Source organism: Trifolium pratense, linkage group LG7, assembly GCF_020283565.1.
Source record: "Trifolium pratense cultivar HEN17-A07 linkage group LG7, ARS_RC_1.1, whole genome shotgun sequence".
NCBI lineage: Eukaryota > Viridiplantae > Streptophyta > Magnoliopsida > Fabales > Fabaceae > Trifolium > Trifolium pratense.
In genome coordinates, this window is record NC_060065.1 from 45704970 (window position 1) to 45727020 (window position 22051).

The 22051-nt window shown below is 36.7% G+C and overlaps 1 protein-coding gene across 1 annotated transcript; it reads right to left on the bottom strand.

Annotated features, from left to right (window-relative positions):
• Positions 1–20037: 20037 nt before the first annotated feature.
• On the bottom strand, positions 20038–21575 carry LOC123896507. Its single transcript, XM_045946884.1, has 2 exons — positions 20138–21575; positions 20038–20048 (listed from the first exon to the last, which is right to left on the bottom strand). Exons 1-2 carry the CDS (start codon positions 21573–21575, stop codon positions 20038–20040), a joined length of 1449 nt encoding a protein of 482 aa, XP_045802840.1.
• Positions 21576–22051: the final 476 nt, after the last annotated feature.

Below are 22051 nucleotides of genomic sequence, written 5' to 3' on the forward strand. Positions count from 1 at the left end.
TCACAATGCATGTCTATAAAGGAGATGATTTATATTACTTTTTTAAGAGAAAATGATTTATAAGATTCAGAAAAAGAAGATAATGGGCCCTTATTTTAATTTTTTTTTTTAAAATTGTGATTTTAATTTTATTAAGTTTAAAATCTCTAATATGAATATTTAAGTTATTGAATGTCAAAGTCACTCTTTTAAGTAATAAAAATTTGAAATAATTTTTACTATTTTTAATTAACTTATCATAAAAATTATTTTTGAAAATACAAATAAAAAATCAATTTTTTAAAGATAAAACAAACAGACCCAATATAATCTTCTCAATAATACATAAAGGAGACAAATTAATGTATTTGGTTTAAATTTTAGGTTAAATTGATTGATTGTTTGAATTGAAAATGAAATGACACCTTCAAATACTTTTCTCCTACTATATCCTTCATTAAGTTCTAACTATACGTACCAAGGTTGTCAGACTCGAGAGTCTACTCAGACTTGCAAAGGGTCGCAGACTCGACTCGTAGACTCGTACAAGTTTATCACGCACGCACACGCGCGCGCACACACAACTCAAAGCAAAAAAGCTCCATAATAAAACAAACAAAAATCAAAGATTCGATTATATATATATATATATGTGTGTGTGTGTGTGTGTGTGTGTGTGTGTGTGTGTGTGATAATGACTTCAAACATCAAAAGTTCCGGTGAATTCATCACCACCAATATAATTATCACCATCATTTTCACCACCATCATCAAACTCTGCCCAGATAAAACACCTTCTTCGTCGACGGCAACTAGTTTCATGGTTTCTAATTCCAAACATTGGGTACTAATGTACTATTACGTATATATAGTAGGAAAAAAAGTTACGGGTTATCGATTGTTTTGTTTTTTTTTAAAAAAAAAAAATTGTGTTTTGGGCTTTTTATGGGGATTTTTAGTAAATAAAAAGTCTTTAGAAAAATTTATAGACTCGTAAACTCGCCAAAAACTCACGAGTTTATACGAGTTTATGCGAGTCTGTTCGAATCTAATCGAGTTTATCAAAAATCGATTCTATGAGCGATTCAATTCGCTTTTTGCATCCTAGATACTCAAACTCGTACGAGTTTGAGAGTCTACTCGCGAGTTTGACAATCATGATACATACTAATCATCAACTATATATGTAATAATGACATTTTTATTTGGACCCAGTCAGTTATTAGTTTGACAGAGTACACATATTCTAGTGGTTGCTTGGTTAATTCTTTAATTAGATGTCATTTTCTTAACGAGAAAAGTTTATGGTCAATCACTCAGCAGACACTCACTTTTAATCACTCACTTCACTTAAGTAGTGTATAAGAGAAAATTGGATAAAAGATCAACAAAATTTAATATATTTAGTCTAAACTAAGTTATTGGACTCAAGTGATTAGTGAGTTTTTACTAAAAATGGATCGTTTGGAAGAATCTGAATTCAATTCTTGAGGGAAACAATTTTTTGATCAGACTTTACTTACCTTATAGCCGAAATTCAGATTACTTGAGCCTCATTCCCCTAGCAACCGGAGAATTATCACACACAAAAAAAAATAGTCTAATTAATTTTTGTTGACCCAACTTTTTTTTATATATAAGATCATTAGACATATGTCCATTTGAATTGGCTTATAATTGGCTTATGAAAAAATTGCTTAATTATGCAGATAATAAGTTTAATTAAATGTTAATTTATAAATTCTCAATAACAAAAATTATATCTTTATATTTGCCGACAAGAGTAAATCTTGCTTGTAGAGGTAAAACATTTGGGTGCGACATCATGCTGAATTGGAAAATCATCTTCTCTTCACTTGTCTGCTTGCTTGGGTCGTGTGGTCATTGGTCCATAGGTGGTTTGGTGTTTCATCAGTGGTGTTAACCGTATCATCTATGTGTGAATGGTTTCTTAAGGTGTGTAGAAAAAGAAAATTTGGATCTAAGGGTATTCTTTTAGTATGGCACGCGGTGGTTTGGGTGTTATGGTGTGCTCGGAATGATAAGATTTTTTTGGCAAAAGAGGTTGGCGCATATTCAACAAAGTTTAAATTACTTCGTGGAAATGGTTGGTAGCAAAAAAGATTAAGGCTCCTTGTTTATTCTATGAATGGTGCATTAATCATCTTGATTTTATTATTCGTTATTAATTTTTGGTAGGTATTTATAGGTTTAGAGTTTTACTATGTCTGATAGTTTTTGGACAAGTACTACATATACTTTTTCTATGAAAGTGGGTTTAGTATCTCTTGTACTAATTCCATTATTAATATAATTCATTGTTTGTTGTTAAAAAAAATTGTATTTTTATAACATATTTTTAAAAAAATTATTTTGACAAATGAATAATGCGTTAACATATATTTATTTACCTAAATAGATTTGCATAAGAATAAAATAAGTCAATTTAAATGACCCCTAGTCGACTAGTCATTGCCTTTTCAAAACTCCTTGCAATTGATTAGTAGCTTACACGTTTAGGAATTTTTCAACACTAGTTTATTTCTTTTAGTCAATCTGCCATGAAATATCTACCACAATGAAACTTCATCATTCCCATGCATGCATGTTATCTCACCATCAGTGATCCACTATGATGGAGGTCGTCATCCTCCCACCCAACTCATCGTTGTCACTGAAAAATTTAGGATAGTATGCCTTGAAATCTCGGTCAGAAGAAATCAGAAAATCATATTTTTTGGGAGATTCTGCCTGCTCACGCCCAGTCGTGGGAGCTGACGCCCAGGCGCAGTGCGTGTTGACAGCATGTGCTGTTTTGATTTTTTTTTTTTGTTTTTGGGAAAACTCTTTTTTTAGAAGGCACTCTGACTTGGATTTGTTTTATTTTAAAACAGATTTGTTTCTAGGATTTAGGCATATATTTTTTTTATAAATAGAGGTTGATTTATTCATAGAAAAATAAGAGAGTAGAGATGTAGCGAATCAATTAGGATATACCTTTGACACAAGGCTAGGGTTTTAGAGATAAACAAGAAGGGTTGTCTCTTGGTATAACTCTAGGGTTGGGTAAAGGAGATTGATTACACCTTAGAAAGCACTTATCAAATTGAGTCTCTTGGTCACGAGAAGAGATTCGGGTTTTGGGTAGAATTAGGATTAATACCCAATTGATAATTTTTTTGTAAAGTTACTCTTTGATATAGTGGAACTGAGGGATTGCTATCTCTCCTAGACTAGGTCATATTGTTGGACCGAATTGGGTAAACAAATTATCGTGTTTTTTCTTCTCTTTTATCTTTTTTATCGATTATTATTATTGTTTATTCCTCTTGTTATTGGTTGTCGTTTTATTGCTCAACACATCAAGTTCTTATCATTAATGTGATTTTATCGACGAATTCACAACAACTCACGGTCACCCTGAAACATTTCACTGTACTACAAGCAATGAAATTGTCCACTCCCAACTTCTTCATTTTAATGGATCTTCTTTTTACTTTGTACGATTGATCATGACTTATTTTAACACCAATTGTTGAAGACTCTCAGTAATTATTTTTTTGGTTACCATGATATTGATATGAAGTTTCTACCGTCGTTAGTAATGACTAATCTTCTTTGAGGAACCTGTGGGGCATACGAGGTAGGTTCTCCCCTCCTAATCAAATTTTCTGCATACACATAAGTCAGGAATCGAACTCCTGACAACATGTTTAAAGGGACCAAGACCCGTACCACTTGGATCAATTCATTGTTGTCGTACTATCACTAATTAAACCCTTTATTTTATATGAGATCACTTAGTTTATAAATAAGTTATATGAAAACGTGAAATTCACTTGTAGTTGGCTTGATGCTCTTGGCCGGAGTAAAGAATAGAGTAATAAGGAAGTCATTAGTTTGGTACCCCTCTCCATTTCAACAATTAATAATGTTAATAAAGGGATTGAGTTTAAGTGTATAAGATAATGTTGCTTATATTGCTGCGTGTCTATTTCATTCATCTTGGCAAATTATATACATCAATACATGAGTCATACATGAGTCATGATTTGCTGTCACTAAGTTAATATACATGATTTACATGCTAATAATATGTGATTCTAATAATAACAACAATAATAATAATAAATATGTGATTATGTATTCTAACACGCCCCCGCAGTTGAAGCGGGAGGTTTCCGTACGCTGAGGCTGTCTCGAAAGTCATCAAATAATATGCGTGGGAGACCTTTAGTGAAGATGTCAGCAATCTGATAGCGGGACGGAACATGGAGAACACGAACTTGACCGCGTGCAACCTTTTCACGGACAAAGTGAATATCCATTTCAATATGTTTAGTGCGTTGATGTTGAACTGGATTTCCCGAGAGATATATTGCACTAACATTATCACAATAAACCACAGTAGCTTTTTGGATTGGACAATGTAGCTCTAAAAGAAGATTTCGGATCCAGTAGGACTCTGAGACAACATTAGCAACACCTCTGTATTCGGCCTCTGCACTAGACCGAGATAAGGTAGGTTGGCGCTTAGAGGACCATGAAATTAAGTTGTCTCCAAGAAAAACACAGTATCCAGATGTTGAGCGTCTGGTATCGGGGCATCCTCCCCAATCAGCATCGGTGTAAGATACCAGACCAGAGATGGAAGACTTGAAAAGATGTAAACCATAATCAAGAGTGCCTTGAATGTATCGTAAAATGCGTTTGAGAGCATTCATATGGCCATCCTTTGGGTCATGCATATGTAAACAAACTTGTTGTACAGCATATGATATGTCTGGTCTTGTGAAGGTAAGATATTGCAATGCTCCTGCTAAACTGCGATAAAGTGTAGGATCTTTGAATGGAGATCCACATGAGACACTTAATTTTGCTTTAGTATCCACCGGCGTGGTTGTGGGCTTGCAATAGGTCATGCCAGCTCGTTCAATGATTTCCTCGGCATATTTTCTTTGAGAAAGAAATAATCCACCTGTATGTCGTGTAACTGCAATGCCTAAGAAATAGCTCAAAGGGCCCAAGTCCTTCATAGCGAATTCAGATGCAAGAATTGATATAATAGATTGACGAAGACCTTCAGATGATGAGGTGAGAATTATGTCATCAACATAAAGAAGAATGTATGCCATGTCATTTCCTTGCTGGTAAATAAAGAGAGAGTGATCAGATTTGCTATGTGAGAAACCAATATTCGAGACAAAATCAGCAAACCGTTGATACCAAGCACGAGGGGCCTGTTTGAGACCATATAGAGATTTTTTCAACAAACAGACATAATTTGGATGGTCAGGATCTCTAAAACCCATTGGCTGATGCATGTAGACGGTTTCATGAAGGTGGCCGTGCAAAAATGCATTTTTCACATCCAATTGATGGATAGTCCATGCTTTTGACAAAGCGATAGTGAGGACTGTCCGAATGGTGGTTGGTTTCACAACTGGACTAAATGTCTCATCACAATCCGTACCAACTTGTTGCGACCTGCCATCACCAACAAGACGGGCTTTGTGCCTCTCAAAAGAACCGTCAGATTTCTTTTTATGACGAAATATCCACATTGAACGAATAACATTAACATCAGGAGGACGAGGAACTAATTCCCACGTCTTATTTTTAATAAGAGCATCAAATTCATCAGCCATGGCAGCCTTCCAATTCGGGTCGGACAATGCAAGTCTTGGGTTGCATGGAAGAGGGGATGGTGTGACAGATGATGTTAAATTAAAATGACGCTTAGGCTTAATAATTCCATGCATGCTACGAGTTGCTATGGTGCGAGGTTGGGTTGAACTGGTTTGTTTCTGTTGTGGAATATATGAGGAGACTGTTTGTTGGATTGGTGTAGGTAGATTTCGTAATGGGGAATTAGTATCTGATGTTGGCTGCGGTGTAGGCAAGTTAGTTGGTGGAGTAGAGGTCAAGTTGGGGCTAGTGTTGCTAGTAGTGTGGTGGGAAGGTTGGGTTATGTTGGGGTCTGGTTCTTGTTGATGGATTTGATTTTGGAGATGATGGTGTAATAAGGGATGCATGCCTTCATCTAAAAAATTGTATGTGTGGTTGGAGGGAGTATGCAGCTTGGCAAAAGGGAATTGAGACTCATCAAATATGACATGTCGAGATATTAATATTTTTCGACTAGACAAATCATAACACTTATAGCCTCGATGATGTGGAGGGTATCCCAAGAAGACACAAGGGGTGGAACGAGCTTGTAGTTTATTTATTGTGGTGGAGGGAAATAGAGGATAACATAGACATCCAAAAACTCGTAAGTGTGTGTAAGAGGGATTTTGTTTATAAAGAAAATGAGTTGGTGAAAGATTTGAGAGTAGTTTGCATGGGAGAATGTTTAAGAGGTATGTTGATGTTTGGAGGGCATGATGCCAAAGTGACGGGGGCATGGAGGAGTGAGCAAGAAGAGTTCTGATTAAGTTATTGATTGTTCTTATTTTACGTTCTGCTTTTCCATTTTGGGGAGATGTGTGAGGGCAAGAAAACCGAAATACCATGCCATTAAGTTGACAAAATTGCTTGAAAGATTCGTTATCAAATTCTTTTCCATTATCACACTGAAAACTTTTAATGTTTTGTTCAAATTGGGTTCGAATAAAAGTACTAAAGGACAAAAAAATGGAATAAACTTGGGATTTTCTTCCAATCGGGAATGTCCACAAAAAATTAGTGTAATCATCCAAAAGAACTAGATAATACTTATGACCTGCTGAACTTAAATTTGGTGATGTCCACAAATCACTATGTATTATATCAAAAGGCTTAGTAGTGTGAGATTTGGAAAGCGAAAATGGTAATTTAATATGTTTCCCAAAAATGCAAGATTGACAAATAGAACGACATGAAGATTGTTTATAATCAATAAACTTATTATTTCTAAGAAAACTTAAAACATGTGCTCCCGGGTGTCCCAAACGATCATGCCATAAGACGGAAGAGATAGCTGCAAATGTTGATGGAGAGGTGGAAGGATGTCCGGTGGTTTTGGTGATAGGATATAGATCTCCGGTGCTATTACATCTCATTAGTGGCATCCCTGTCTGAATATCCTTCACAGAAAAACCAAAAGGGTCAAACTCAATAGATACATTATTATCAATGGTGAAACGACGCACAGAGATTAAGTTTTTAATGAGTTTTGGGGCATGCATGACATTGTTTAGAGTTAAAGGTGGGTGAGGTGGGGAAAGACAAGTTTGTCCGTAACCATGAATTGGAATTTCCTGTCCACTACCAACAACAATATTTTTATTAGTGCTCATATTAAAATAAGATGAGAGAGTACCATGAGATGAGGTCATGTGTGAGGTTGCGCCAGTATCCATGTACCAATTGTCATCGGGAACATTGAGGGACATATTCTGCATCGCCGTATCAATGTCGGTAGGTGCATAATTTGGTGCTTGGGCACTGTATGCCTGTGGTGGGCGATTGCTGGGATTCCCGGGTTGACGAGTAGGAGGTGGACGAGCCCATGGTGAGGTGGGGTAGGGACAAGGAGGAGCAGCCCATGGATGTTGTCCCCAATACTCCCACGGTGGGTAAGAAGCCCATGGATATGGTTTCTGTTGTTGTTGCTGCCATGGATTTTGTTGTTGCTGCCACGGACGATGTTGTCCACCATGTTGCGATCCTCTGCCGTGGTTGTTGCCTCCACGACCTCGTCCTCTGTTGCCGCCATTCTTTCCTCGATTACTGTTGCGGTTTTGGTTGCGTTTCTGTCCAGTGTTGCTGTGATTTGCTGAGATGGAATTATTTCCATAACTGGATGCATCAGTGTTGGTGGTGAGGAGAGCTGTGCCTGCGGCGTTTGCGGCGATTGCTGCTTGTTTAGTTTTGCGGGTTTCTTCAAGTATTAACTTGGACCGTGCTTCGTAAAAGTGCGGCAAAGAATCATGCTGCTGAATGAGTGTAGCAACACCATCATAGTTCTCATTGAGACCTGCAATCAATTGAAGAACGAGTCTGTGCTCTGAAACTGGTGAACCAACGCTGGCTAGTTGGTCGGCAAGCATTTTTACTTCTTGGCAATAAGCCGAGATGTTGGGAAAATCGTTCATATTGACGTTAGCGAATTGGTTTTCCAGGTACACAGCCCGAGAATTCTTATTATCCTGAAAAATGTTTTCCAATCGCTCCCAAGCTTGCTGTGCAGTGGAATTCGGTTCCAAGATGGTGTGCAAAAGATCGGTAGAGATCGTACCGTAAATCCATTGAAGGACAATCGCATCCAAGCGTGACCAGAGTTTGGGATCACTCTCGGCAACCTCTTTTTCTTTTTCAGATGCTGTTTTGGATGTTTCGACAGCAGGTTCTGGTGGGATAATGTGATCGATGACTTCGTATGCGCGACAATGGATTTTGAATAGCTCTGCCCAGGAGGGATAGTGGCTCTTCTCCATCTCTAGAGTGATGGAGATGAAGTTTTTGACATTTGTGACAGCAAGAGCAGGGTGGAAGGGTTTATCAGATTTGTTGGCCATTGTTAAGAAAAAAAAGGATTGAACACAGCGGCTAGGTTTTGGACTAGACTCGTGATACCATATAAGATAATGTTGCTTATATTGCTGCGTGTCTATTTCATTCATCTTGGCAAATTATATACATCAATACATGAGTCATACATGAGTCATGATTTGCTGTCACTAAGTTAATATACATGATTTACATGCTAATAATATGTGATTCTAATAATAACAACAATAATAATAATAAATATGTGATTATGTATTCTAACAAAGTGATTAATGAACTATTTTTAAGAAGAATAAATTGTTCGTGAAAATATTTGAGTTCAATTCTTAAAATAATAACTTTTTTGTTAAAGTTTATTTACACTCGAATTGAACGCTAATTTACCATAATCTCTTTTTCTAAAAATCGTAAGGTTAACAAAAAAAAAACTATTTGCACTAACGACAAGTGTCGTTTTTAATGAGATTATATGGTTAACTACCATCTATAATATATGTGATTTAGTCAACAATTATATTTATTATATATTCTAGAAAAAGTATGACTTGATTGACAAATTTTTTTTTTTTTTTTTTGGTCAGGTAGCCTAGTGGCTTGAAATTCCACCTTTAAAGATGGATAAGTGGAGTGTCCAGGGTTCGAACCCTGACTCCTGCATATAAAATGCTGATGTCCCAACCAATTGAGCTAAGCTCATGGGGACCTTGATTGACAAATTTAGTGAATTATTATAGTATAAATAGTAATGTATCTTAATAATTGAATAAGGATCATATCCTAATCGTAATTAAGATCATGGCATGGCCACATGCTTTCTTCAAGGATCAAGTACCTTACCAATATATACTGAGTACGTAGAAAAGAGTATATATTTCAATATTTGAGTAGATCATTGTACTGAGTACGTGGAAAAGAATATGTATTTAACTAGACCATTAATTGTTCTTGAAAATAGTATGCAGTAGCTTCATTTCATTTTTTTATATATGATTTTTTCTCCTCTTTTTTGGAGTGGATTTTTTTTATGGATTTGACGAGTGTCTTGCTCTATTTCGATTTATTGGGTACCTCTTGTATTCGATTTATTTCTGTTTTGTATTTTGATTTTTTTCTACCCCCTATTAATTTTTATATAATATATTTACCATTAAAAAATAAATTATTAATTCTACCATTAATATTGTGGTTAATTTTCCATTAAAAAAATATTGTTGTTAATTTTTTTATATGGTTAATCACAATTTTATAATTTTTTATATGATTTAAATTAATCATTTATTCAACTAAATTAACCACAATTTTACCTACTATGAAGTAGCTAGCATGTTCCTCAAGTAGGGGGAAATTTTGGCATCATAAAATATTTTTTGTATTAAATTGTTGAGATGGAGTTAGTTGAGTAGTTACTTGGAATTTTGATTGTTACAAATAGTTAGTTTTTATAGTTAGTTTTTAGTTTACTTGCAAAACAAGCAAACTATATAACTCTTATGCTGAGTTTTATAACTTCGGATTTTCATAACTAATGAATAACTTTTGGATCCATCTTTCATCTCTTTCATTTCTTTAGGTTTATTCATCTCTTGTTTCATCTCTTTCATTCCTCTCACGGCACATTCTTAGATACACTGAATTGAGCTCACTGTGCGCTCGTTGTTCCTAGGTTCATTGTGTTCAAACAAATTGACAATTATGTAACCAAAATCGTGTACCAATTACTCCCTTAGTTTTTAATTATAATTTTTTTAATAAATTGAAAATTATTTTTGATTTTTGAAGGCTCATTTTAATTAGTTCTTCAAAAAAAAAATGAGAGACTCAATTTAGTCTAAAAGAAATTTTATTTTTTTAATCCCTCAAAAAAATAAACCGAAATAATTTAACCATTATGTGAATTCATATAAAAAATTTGATTTTTTATGCTGACAATCAAACCAAATAAAATGTTAGTAATGGCAAAGAGGATTAGGATTATTCATTTCCGCTGAAATTCATGATAAAGTCTCTCTAAGTTCTTAGAAGGAGCATTTTGAAAAGGGGCAGAGCAACGGCCCTGCCCGCCCAAAAATTTTAATTTTTTTGTATATATGTATACTATTTTGAGGTGATTTTGACTACTTTTTAATTTGTGGGGGTTTCGAACTCCCTCTATTTGGAAGATCCTTAATTCTTTTAGTGCTTTCTAGTTTGCGTGAGTTTTAAACCCCCTCTATTTGGAAGTTGATATTCTAATTTACAAGGTTATTGACCTCCTTTAAATTGTTATGCAAAAAGAAAAATCTCTATTATTAATAATTCATGTGTCCTTTTTAATTTACTTTTTGAAGCGTTGTCCCTTTCTAATGTTTTATTGTTTAATAATTTATAGATTTTTAAAATGTGTAATTTATTTAGTCAAAGTATTCAAGTATATTTTTTTTGAGAAAAAAGTACTCAAATTTTTAAAATAGAGTTTTAGTGTATAAAAATTTATGTATGATCAATCTTTTTGTTAAAAAAATTAAATTTTTCTTGGAGAGATTCATATAATATTATAAACTTAAATACAAGAACTAATTAAAAAGTATGAAGTTTACACATGAATTGACATAAATATATTTCGGAATATGATAGATATTTAGCAAGTGTACTAAATAGCCGTCAAGTAGTATAATAAAATCGTTCTCTCCGCAGGGATTGTTCTAAATCAACTGTAAATTGAAGACATACTCATGTAAATTGACATAAATTGTAAAAAGGGGGTTCTTGTTTGGTTTCAAGTTCAAATTTTTAAACTTCGGAATTACTTTGGTATTTAGATTGATGTAAGAAAAGCGATTGGTCCTTTTTGGGTCATCTAATTACTATTTCTCTTGGTAATTTCATGTATGATAACGAATTAGTCGAATTAGTTTCATGATTTGATTAAAACATAATTGATTATGCCCAATGTCTTGGTAACATAATCCTCTCTCATGATCATCAATCCCTAATGTCTTAGTAAGACCTATGATCATGTGAGGAAGAAAAACTTTAATCTTTTAATCTCAATTAACAATCCGAAATGTCTTAAGTGAAAGTTAATTGATTAATCGTTCCTAGATCGATGATTTATTCCTATCGTCATAGTAAAACAAATCATTGCAATCATCATATAAGTCGCGAATTCATACAAAGCATTAAGCACAAAGAACAATCAATAGAAACTAACTTCGTAATTCATTAATCATATCATATGACAATCACATAATTCAAGATCAAAAGTAATTAGAATCACCTAAGGACCAATCATGAGAATTTAGCTAGACATTGCAAATTCAGAAATTACATCAAATAAAATGAAAGAAAGCATGATTACAAGAAGAATCTTGATGTGTTTCCACACTGGAATCCTTGCTTGGTCGCTCTTGATCCTCCAAAATCGCTCCAATAGTTGTTCTTTTGCGTAAAAATTCGATAATGATCCAGATCTGATGTTTCCTTTTTATAAAAATGATCAAAAGTAACGTTTTCCGCCTGAGGCACAGAATTTCCGCCTCAGGCGTAAAGAATTACGTTTCAGGCACAGCTTTTTCCGCCTGAAACGGCAAAACAGTGAGCAATCTTGGTTCTTCAGTGAAATTTCCGCCCCAGGCGTAAAGAATTCCGCCCCAGGCGTAAAAATGCTATAAAATCCAACAATTTTCATTTGCTCTCTTCCTTCGCATGTAGCTTCAAATCAATGTCTTATTCTTCATGATTTAGGTCAAAAACCTCTAAAATCACTTGAAAATGGTCTTTATTTCCATGTAATGACTAACGTCATCACAACCCCAAACTTGAACTTTTCCTTGTCCTCAAGGAATATCTCAATCTCTAGGAAAACAAAACACTACCTCGATTCATCTGGCTAAACAAACTCAAACCCAATCAAGTTAGACGTAATTTGCATGATATTTCAATGATCAATTTCGTCATGATTCAAGTACACACAGTTTCAAATTTAGGCAAAACAAAGAGCATCAAACAAAGATTGACCATACTTAATTTCTTCACACCCTCACCGACTCTCCTGTTTAAGGGTAATATAATCACTCAATCAACACATCATAACTAGACTACTATAAATTTGCAGACATTCTCAAAAATCAATCACCATGTCATGAGCACACACATTAGAGGACTTTTAAAGGTTATAACGTGGCCTGGTTAAAAGGTGGATGGTGGCTTTTCTGGTAAGTGAGTAAAAAAAACTTGAAATTAGATACCACTGAGTCGAATAGATACAACACCCCACCCTACTTTGTAAGAATTTATACTTAGAGAACAATTCACAAAATTCCTTTTTGTTTTCAAAAAGATCACCATGATTATTATTTTTTTTTCTTTTTTTTTTTTTTTTCGATACTTCTTTTCTTGGTGAACTTTTGAATTTTTCTTTCATAATTTGGAATTTTTCTTTCATAATTTTTTTAGTTCTCTAGTATAGTATATCCACCCCAAACTTAAGTTGTTGCTAGTTCCAAAAGCAACCCCAAACTTAGTGAAATGCATTGTGCAAAAACCACTAAAGGTATCTAATTTTCCAAGAAAATCATTTTTTTTTTTTATATTATTTTGATAACTTGGGTCAGATACAAACAAAACATTTTTCTTTAAGCTCAAAAGGGGTTAAACAACGGATAAGCAATGATAAGGGTGGCTAGAACAGGCTCAAGGTACCAAACAACTTGCCTCGTGTGTACATCACAACAATAAATCAATTAAAGAGAACATGCGCAAATTCTAGAGACATAGCTAAGTGTGGAATTCTCATAATCATCAAAAGAAATCAGTGTTTGGGCTCAAAATCTCACAGTTTTTGGCTGAATTAAACTATGGTCAATATTTGTGAGAGTCCCTAAGCCTTGCCTAAATCATCACTATGATGCATCCGAAACAATCAAAAACATCACAAATTCATATCACACATTTGGTCAACAATTTTGAATCTAAGATGATAGCCAAACAAATTTCAATAGTGTGAGGTTTTCAAAAAGACTAAGACATTCAAAGAAAACAAAACGACTAGCTCAAGTACTTATTATAGACCAACATCAAGCATGCAACAAATTAAACAAAGGAATCATAATACACAGGCCAAAAAGAATCTATAGAGGAGAAGGACAGTAAAGGTGAATGGCACAAAACCTCAATCCTGCTCGGGCATGTTATGATCATGATCAAAACGAGGCAGATTTCCAGGAAATTGCATTGATGAGGACCCTCCTTCATCTGGAAGGCCAGCTGCCCTCCTTTGGCGAATGTAGGTAACACGGTTCATTTCATGTGTAGCCGCCATGCTCCTAACTCTTTGATTGTGAGCTTCATCAAAATCATGCATCGTTGGATATCTCGGATAGAAATATGCCGGGACTTGCTCCCGGTAACGCATGGATGCTTGCCATAAGGCGGATGAAGTGTCATAGTGGTCCGCCATATCAATGCCCTGTTGAGTGCTCATGTCCATTTTCCACACCATGTCAGCAAGAACATTCACATCAAATTGCGGAGCTGGAAAACCCTCCATTTCCGGGGCCTGTGGCACTTCATGGTGCATCACATTTTCAACATTCTCCTCCCTTTCTTCACCTCCTCCCTCAACCGTGTAATCCATCACATCATCCACATCAGCAAATGGAATGAATGTCTTCCCGAAAGTTTTTCTTCTCACATCTCTCACAAAAGCCGTAGTGACTTTCCTAGGCTCTTCCATTTGATCATCATCAAAAGTAGCAACATTTTGATCCAGACACAGTTTAGTGATCAAACAGAGATGTGTTAGACTATATGACCCGGGATCTTTCTGGATAATTGCAGACAAATCATCACTCAGAATTGTGCCCAAATCTATGTCTTCACCTAACAAAATAGCTTGAAGTGCTAGCCCTACATCCATAGGAATCTCAGAATTGTTCCCACTTGGCTCCACGTTATTTATCCAAAATTCAGCCCAAATCCGTGGAATATCCAACAAATGAGCGGTTTTAAACCGCTGGGGTGGGAGCTGTCTAGATGGTCTCACCCACATACTTCCGGGTGCAGTCAGCTGAGATTTTAAAGCCTCACGCTTATCTGATGCCATGGTTGCCCTATTCTCACGTCGATGATTCAGAACACAGAATTCAGGAACATTAAAATGAAATATCCTATTTATAGTTTCCGGGGAGTAGTCTACATCTACCCCGCGTACTTTAGCAATCCGTGGTGACGAATTTTTCACTCGCCATGCATTACTCAAAAATTCTAATGCTAAAGTACGATTTCCAGACCGAAGACAGAAATTAAACTCATACCAATGCCTGTTGCGGAATTCTGCTTCAATTAAGGGAAATGCTAGTACTTCATCCGTGAGACGCCTTTCAGGTTTGAAGTCCTTACTTTTGAGAGTCTGGTACCGATTGTAGGCCGTTTGTCGAACAAAACGTGACCGAGGAATTTCAGTCACAACCGGTGGTGGAGGAGGTGGTGATTGCTCTCTAGGCGGTGATGGTGGAGGAGAAGGCGAAGGTGACGGTGTAGGAGTTCGGACTACTCTCCTTTTCTTCACCACTTTTGACCTTGATTTTGAAGACCCAACTTCAACTTCCTTGTCTTTTGAGGATTTTTTGAATATGTTCTTCATGGTGAGAAAGGTAAAGATTGAGAAGGGTAATGGTTTATGGTGGTTAATGATGAAAAAGATGAAGATTTATGGTGGTTTTGGATGAATTTTCGTGTAGGGTTTTGAAGGGTTTTTGATTTTGGGTTTTGGAAAAATTTGAAGAATTGGTTGTTGTTGATGATGGGTTTTGAAGAATAGAGTTGGATGGAAGAAATTTTCGTGGTTTTGGTGTTATGGGTGTGAGAGAGGTTGTTGTTTTAATGGGATTTTGAAGGATTTGGGAGGTTTAGGTTCAAGAGGGGTTTGAGATTTGAGGATGAAATTGGTGAAAGAGAATGGGTGAATTTGTTGTGGTTGTTGTTTTAATGAAGGATTGTGTTGGGTTTGAAGGTTTGGATGGTTGTTAATGGAGGATTTGTGTGAGAAAGAGGGTGAAGTTTTGTGAGAAGGGATAAGGTTTGTTGAAGAAGATGAAGTTTTTGAGAAGGAAAGAGGGTTTCACGTTTTTCTATGCCTAGAACGCGCAAATTCCGCCTAAAACGTAAGCTTTTCCGCCTGAAACGGCAAAACAGTGAGCACCATTTTTTTCAGTGTGATTTTCCGCCCCAAACGGCAGTTTTTCCGCCTAAAACGTAAAAACAGTGAGCAATGTTTTTTCTTCAAACTTTTCCGCCCCAAACGGCAATTCTTCCGCCCCAAACGGCAAAACAGAGAGCACATGAATTTTCTTCAAAATTTTTACGCCTTAGGCTCCATTTTTTCCGCCCCAAACGTAATTTCCTGGTTGTACACTTTTCACACTCCTCTTTTTTTCAATTTGACCTGCAAAACACAAAAAATCAAAAGAAAAACTATTACGGTTAAATAAAACCTTGGGTTGCCTCCCAAGCAGCGCTACTTTTAGCGTCATTAGCTCGACGGTCTCGAAACCTCATGGGTCTTCGAAAAGTACTGCCACCTTGTGGCGATTAAAATCTCCTCCCTTATAAAACTTGAGTCTTTGTCCATTTACTTTGAAAGATTTCTCCTCCTCTCCTGGTGTAAAAATTTCCACAGCCCCGTGTGGAAAAACTTCCTTAATGACAAACGGACCAGACCACCGAGACATCAGCTTACCCGGGAACAACCTTAAACGAGAATTGAATAACAAGACTTGCTGTCCTTTCTTAAACTCCTTTCTTACCAGCCCTTTATCATGATACTTCTTTGTTCTTGCTTTAAAAATCACGGCATTTTCATATGCTTGCATCCGCCATTCTTCAAGTTCATTCAGCTTAAGCAATCTTTTCTCACCCGCAAGACCTGCATCAAAATTTAAAAATTTCACAGCCCAATATGCCTTGTGTTCTAGCTCAACCGGTAGGTGACATGCTTTGCCATAAACTAGTTGGTACGGAGAGAACCCCAAGTGTGTCTTGAACGCGGTTCTATAAGCCCAAAGTGTATCATTAAGCTTCATTGACCAGTCTTTTCTTGAAGTAGAAACCGTTTTCTCCAGAATTTGTTTCAATTGCCGGTTAGATACTTCAACTTGTCCACTTGTCTGAGGATGGTATGGAGTGGCCACCTTGTGCTTGACATTGTATTTCTCCAAGACATTCTCCAAGTATTTGTTACAAAAATGTTTGCCTCCATCACTAATGAGAATTCTAGGAACCCCAAACCGAGTAAAAATATTTTCTTTAAGGAACTTCACCACGGTATGAGAATCATTCGCTTGGCAAGGAATAGCTTCCACCCATTTTGTAACATAATCTACACACACCAATATATGAAGATTAGACCGTGAAGATGGAAAAGGTCCCATGAAATCAATCCCCCAACAATCAAAAGGTTCTACTTCGAGCATTTGGTTTAGAGGCATCTCATCCCGCTTTGAAACATTGCCGGTCCTCTGGCAATTATCACATCTTCTAGCAAACTCTACACAATCTGCAAACAGTGTCGGCCAAAAGAAACCACTTTGAAGCACCTTTGCTGCTGTTCGTGGACCACTGTGATGACCACCATATGGAGAACTATGGCAATGCCACATTATGCTTTGTGCCTCTTCCTCATCAACACATCTACGGATCAAGCCATCTTGCCCCACCTTAAATAGGTATGGATCATCCCAAAAATAGAAGTTAGCATCTCTAAAGAATTTCTTCTTTTGTTGATAGGAATAGTCCTCCGGAATTTCATTTCCTGCTTTGAAATTAGCCATGTCAGCAAACCAAGGCCTTTGAGAAACCATCAGCAATTTTTCATCCGGGAACTCTTCGTTAATGCACTTCTCTTTTGTGGTCACCATTGGATTTTCTAACCTTGACAAATGGTCAGCGACCACATTCTCCACACCTTTCTTGTCTTTTATCTCCAAATCAAATTCCTGCAAAAGTAGTACCCACCTCAAGAGTCTAGGCTTTGAGTCGCCTTTTGTGAGGAGGTACTTAAGTGCCGAGTGATCTGAAAAAACAACAACTTTCGATCCAATCAGATAAGAGCGAAATTTTTCCAAAGCAAATACTATTGCAAGCAACTCTTTTTCAGTAGTTGTATAATTGATTTGGTTTTCATTCAAAACCTTGCTTGCATAATATATAGCATGGAAAAATTTCGCATGTCGTTGGCCAAGCACCGCTCCAACCGCATAATCACTTGCATCACACATTAATTCAAAAGGGAGATCCCAATTAGGTGCAACGATTATGGGCGCGGTGACCAACTTTTCTTTAATCACAACAAAAGCATTCAAACATTCATCATCAAATTTGAATTCATTTTCCTTCACAAGGAGGTTACTTAAGGGCTTAGCTATTTTCGAAAAGTCTTTGATGAAACGCCGATAGAAACCGGCATGACCCAAAAAACTTCTCACTCCCTTAACATTAACGGGAGGGGGCAATTCCTTAATAACCTCTATCTTTGCTTGGTCAACTTGAATGCCCTTTGAAGAGATTTTGTGTCCAAGCACAATACCTTCTTTAACCATAAAATGACATTTTTCCCAATTTAAAACTAAATTGGTACTTATGCATCTCTTCAATACGGCATTCAAATTGGCTAAACATTTATCAAAAGACTTACCAAATACAGAAAAATCATCCATAAATACCTCGATTGTGTCCTCCATCATATCAGCAAAAATAGATAGCATACACCGCTGGAATGTGGCCGGTGCGTTGCACAACCCGAAAGGCATCTTCCGGTAAGCAAATACTCCAAAAGGACAAGTAAAAGCTGTTTTCTCCTGATCCTCTGGGTCTACCACAATCTGATTGTACCCAGAATATCCATCCAAAAAGCAATAATAGGCCTGCCCTGCAAGCCTTTCCAACATTTGGTCCATGAATGGAAGAGGAAAATGGTCCTTCCTTGTTGCCGAGTTCAACCGCCTGTAGTCTATACACATCCGCCACCCAGTGACGGTTCGAGTGGGTATCAGTTCATTTTTTTCATTTCTCACAACTGTCATACCACCTTTTTTCGGGACCACATGGACAGGACTAACCCACGCACTATCCGAGATTGGATAAATCATACCAGCTTCTAGAAGTTTAAGAACCTCTTTCTTCACCACTTCTTTCATGGTTGGATTTAGTCTTCTTTGAGGTTGCACCACAGGTTTGTATTCATCTTCCATTTTTATCTTATGCATACAGAATCCGGGACTAATCCCTTTCAAATCAGAGATGCTCCAACCCATGGCTTCTTTATTTTCTCGCAAGACTCTAGTTAGCTTCTCTGCTTCCAAAGAACTCAACCTGCTGCTTATGATTGCCGGTTGTGAAGCATCTTCTCCTAAGAAAACATATTTTAAGTGAGGTGGGAGCTCTTTCAACTCCGGAATAGTAACTTTTAGGTCCTCCTTACCACTAGCTTTCTCTTCCACAGCATACACATTTTCAAAATCTTTTTGTGCTTCTTCTTCTTTACATGATTCAAGCTGACGGAGACAAATTTCAATCTCCTTGTCCCATTCCTCTTCCAAATCATCGATGGAATTAACAATTACTCTTTCTAAAGGTAAGGATGGTGTTTCTTCCACTAAGACATCTTCTACCACTTCCTCAATCACGTCAACCTTATAACATTGTGGCTCATCATCATGGTGTTTCATAGCTTTGAACACGTTAAACATGACTTGTTCCCCATGTGTTCTCAACATAAGTTCTCCCATCTCAACATCAATCAATGCTCTTCCGGTAGCTAAGAATGGCCTACCCAATAACAACGGCTCTACCTCGGCATCATCTTCCATATCAAGAATTACAAAATCAGCCGGAAAAACAAATTCAGCAACTCTTACCAAAACATCATGTAGTATGCCATATGGATGTACTATTGATCGATCAGCCAAAGAGAGTTGCATTTTTGTAGGTTTAGCAACGGCTCCCGGAATCTTTTTCATCATTGACAATGGCATGAGATTTATGCTTGCTCCCAAATCACATAGAGTTCGACCAACGGAAATGTTGCCAATAGAACATGGGATAGTAAAACTTCCCGGATCTTTCTTCTTTTGAGGAAGCTTCTTTTGAATTATGGCGCTACATTCCTCTGTCATATCAATTGTGTCATCATCAAGAGGTTTCCTTTTCTTTGTCAAGAGATCTTTCATGAATTTGGCATAGACAGGCATTTGTTCCAACACTTCAGCAAAAGGAATGTTAATTTGGAGATCATGAAGCATCTTCATAAACTTTTTGAATTGTTGATGATCATTAGCCTTTGCCTTCTTCTTGCGCGGATATGGCAATTTAGCATGGACAGAACTTTCTTTCTCCTCTACACCCTTGCCTTTCTTTTCAACTAACTTCTCATCATTCTCTTTTTCAATTTTTTTCTCTTTCTCATCTTCAACTAACTCCTCTTTCTCACTCTCAATCATTTTCTCTAACTCATTCTCAACTTCTCCCTCATTCTCATGTTCAACTTCTCCCTCAACATTATTTTTTTCTTTCACTCCCTCAACACTAGGCTCACTCTTTTTCTTCGTTACAATCTCAGGTGAAGGAACCACTCTATTTCTCAAATTAATCGCCTTGCAACTTTCATTCCTCGGATTATCTTTTGTAGAACCTTCAAAACCATTATTTTGAGTAGCCGCGAATTGCCTTGACAATTGTCCAACTTGAGTTTCCAAGTTCTTAATTGAAGCTTCATGATTCTTGTTGGCAATATCTTGGTTGGTTTTCATTTGATCTTGGCTAACCTTCATAGCTTCGAAGTTCCCTTGAGTCACCTTTATGAATTGAGTAAGTGTATCCTCTAATTGAGAAGGTCTCCTTTGTTGAGAGTTTTGTGAAGAAGATTGTTGTTGAGATTGATTTGAGTTTTGATTTCCTCCCCAACCAAAGTTTGGATGATCTCTCCAACCTGGGTTATAAGTGTTTGAATATGGATCATACTTTGGGTTGTTCCTTTTGAAGTTGGCTAGGTACTTTGCCTCTTCTGACCCTTCAGGAAAACATTGGCCATTAGCATGCCCTTGTCCACAAAAGTCACATTTCACTTCATTAGCTGCCATGACTGGCATTTGGGCATTAGGAGTGCTAGTGAGGTGTTTCAACACAGCTGCCATTTGAGAATTCATCAATGTAGATTGGGCCAAAAGAGCAGTTTGAGTATCAAGCTCTATCATGCCTGCCTTCTTCTTTGCACCACGATCATTTTCAACTCTGTACTCATTTTGAGCCATGGATTCCACCAACTCTCTAGCTTGAGTTTGATTTTTATTTTTCAAAGATCCACCTGCCGATGCATCTAGAAACATTCTAGTTTGAGCTCTCAATCCTTGTGTGAAATGTTGCATTTGAGTATGACTATCAAGCCCATGCTTAGGACACTTCTTCAGGCTCAGTTTGAATCTTTCCCAGGCATCATACAATGTTTCGGAGTCTCCTTGCTCAAAACTTGTAATGTCAGCTCTTCTTTCAAGATACTTATGAATTGGGAAGTACCTATCCATGAACTTCATCTCTAGCTCTTGCCAAGTATTGATGGTGTTAGGTGGTATTGTGTCCAACCAGTCTTTAGCTCTTCCAGTTAACGAGTACTTGAAAAGCCTTAATCTTTTATCTGATTCAGATACTCCTGGTGGGTCTGTATAGTCACAAGCTTCATAGAAATGCTCCAGGTGGAGATTTGGACATTGTGTTTCTGCCCCTGAGTATTGATTCTCCTTGAGGGCGCTGAGCACTGAATTCTTGATATCAAATGACACATGATTTCTCGGTTGGAAACCCAGATTGGCAAGCTCTCCATTGTTTCTTTGCCCATAGTCACCTAACATCCTCTCAGGCACAACTGGTGGAGGTGGTGGTGGATTTTCAGCCATGATGTTGGCTTCGTTGTCCGTTGTGTTTGGACTAGAAACCGCTTCTTCACTACTTTCTTGTGCAACACCTGCTAACCGGGCAGCCTCTCGGGCTAACCGAACTGCTTTCCTGTTTGCTTTAGCTGTTTTCTCTATTTCAGGATCAAAGACAAGTTCTCTTGCTACTTTCCTACCTTGCATAAACAACCAGAAAATACCTTAAGAAGCAACTGCACTACACAAGAATGAAAATGAAAATAAAATTCAGAACTTATATTTTTTTTTATATATATTTATAATTAAAATAAACAAAAACTTAATCAATAAAACAATAAAATTTAAAAGTATGACTCAATTGCCTTGTTGATTTAATCAACAATCCCCGGCAACGGCGCCAAAAACTTGATAGATATTTAGCAAGTGTACTAAATAGCCGTCAAGTAGTATAATAAAATCGTTCTCTCCGCAGGGATTGTTCTAAATCAACTGTAAATTGAAGACATACTCATGTAAATTGACATAAATTGTAAAAAGGGGGTTCTTGTTTGGTTTCAAGTTCAAATTTTTAAACTTCGGAATTACTTTGGTATTTAGATTGATGTAAGAAAAGCGATTGGTCCTTTTTGGGTCATCTAATTACTATTTCTCTTGGTAATTTCATGTATGATAACGAATTA

What these genes read in the sequence shown, in the direction of transcription:
- LOC123896507 (XM_045946884.1), bottom strand. Translation starts at nt 21,575, where the DNA reads ATGCAAGGTAGGAAAGTAGCAAGAGAACTTGTCTTTGATCCTGAAATA.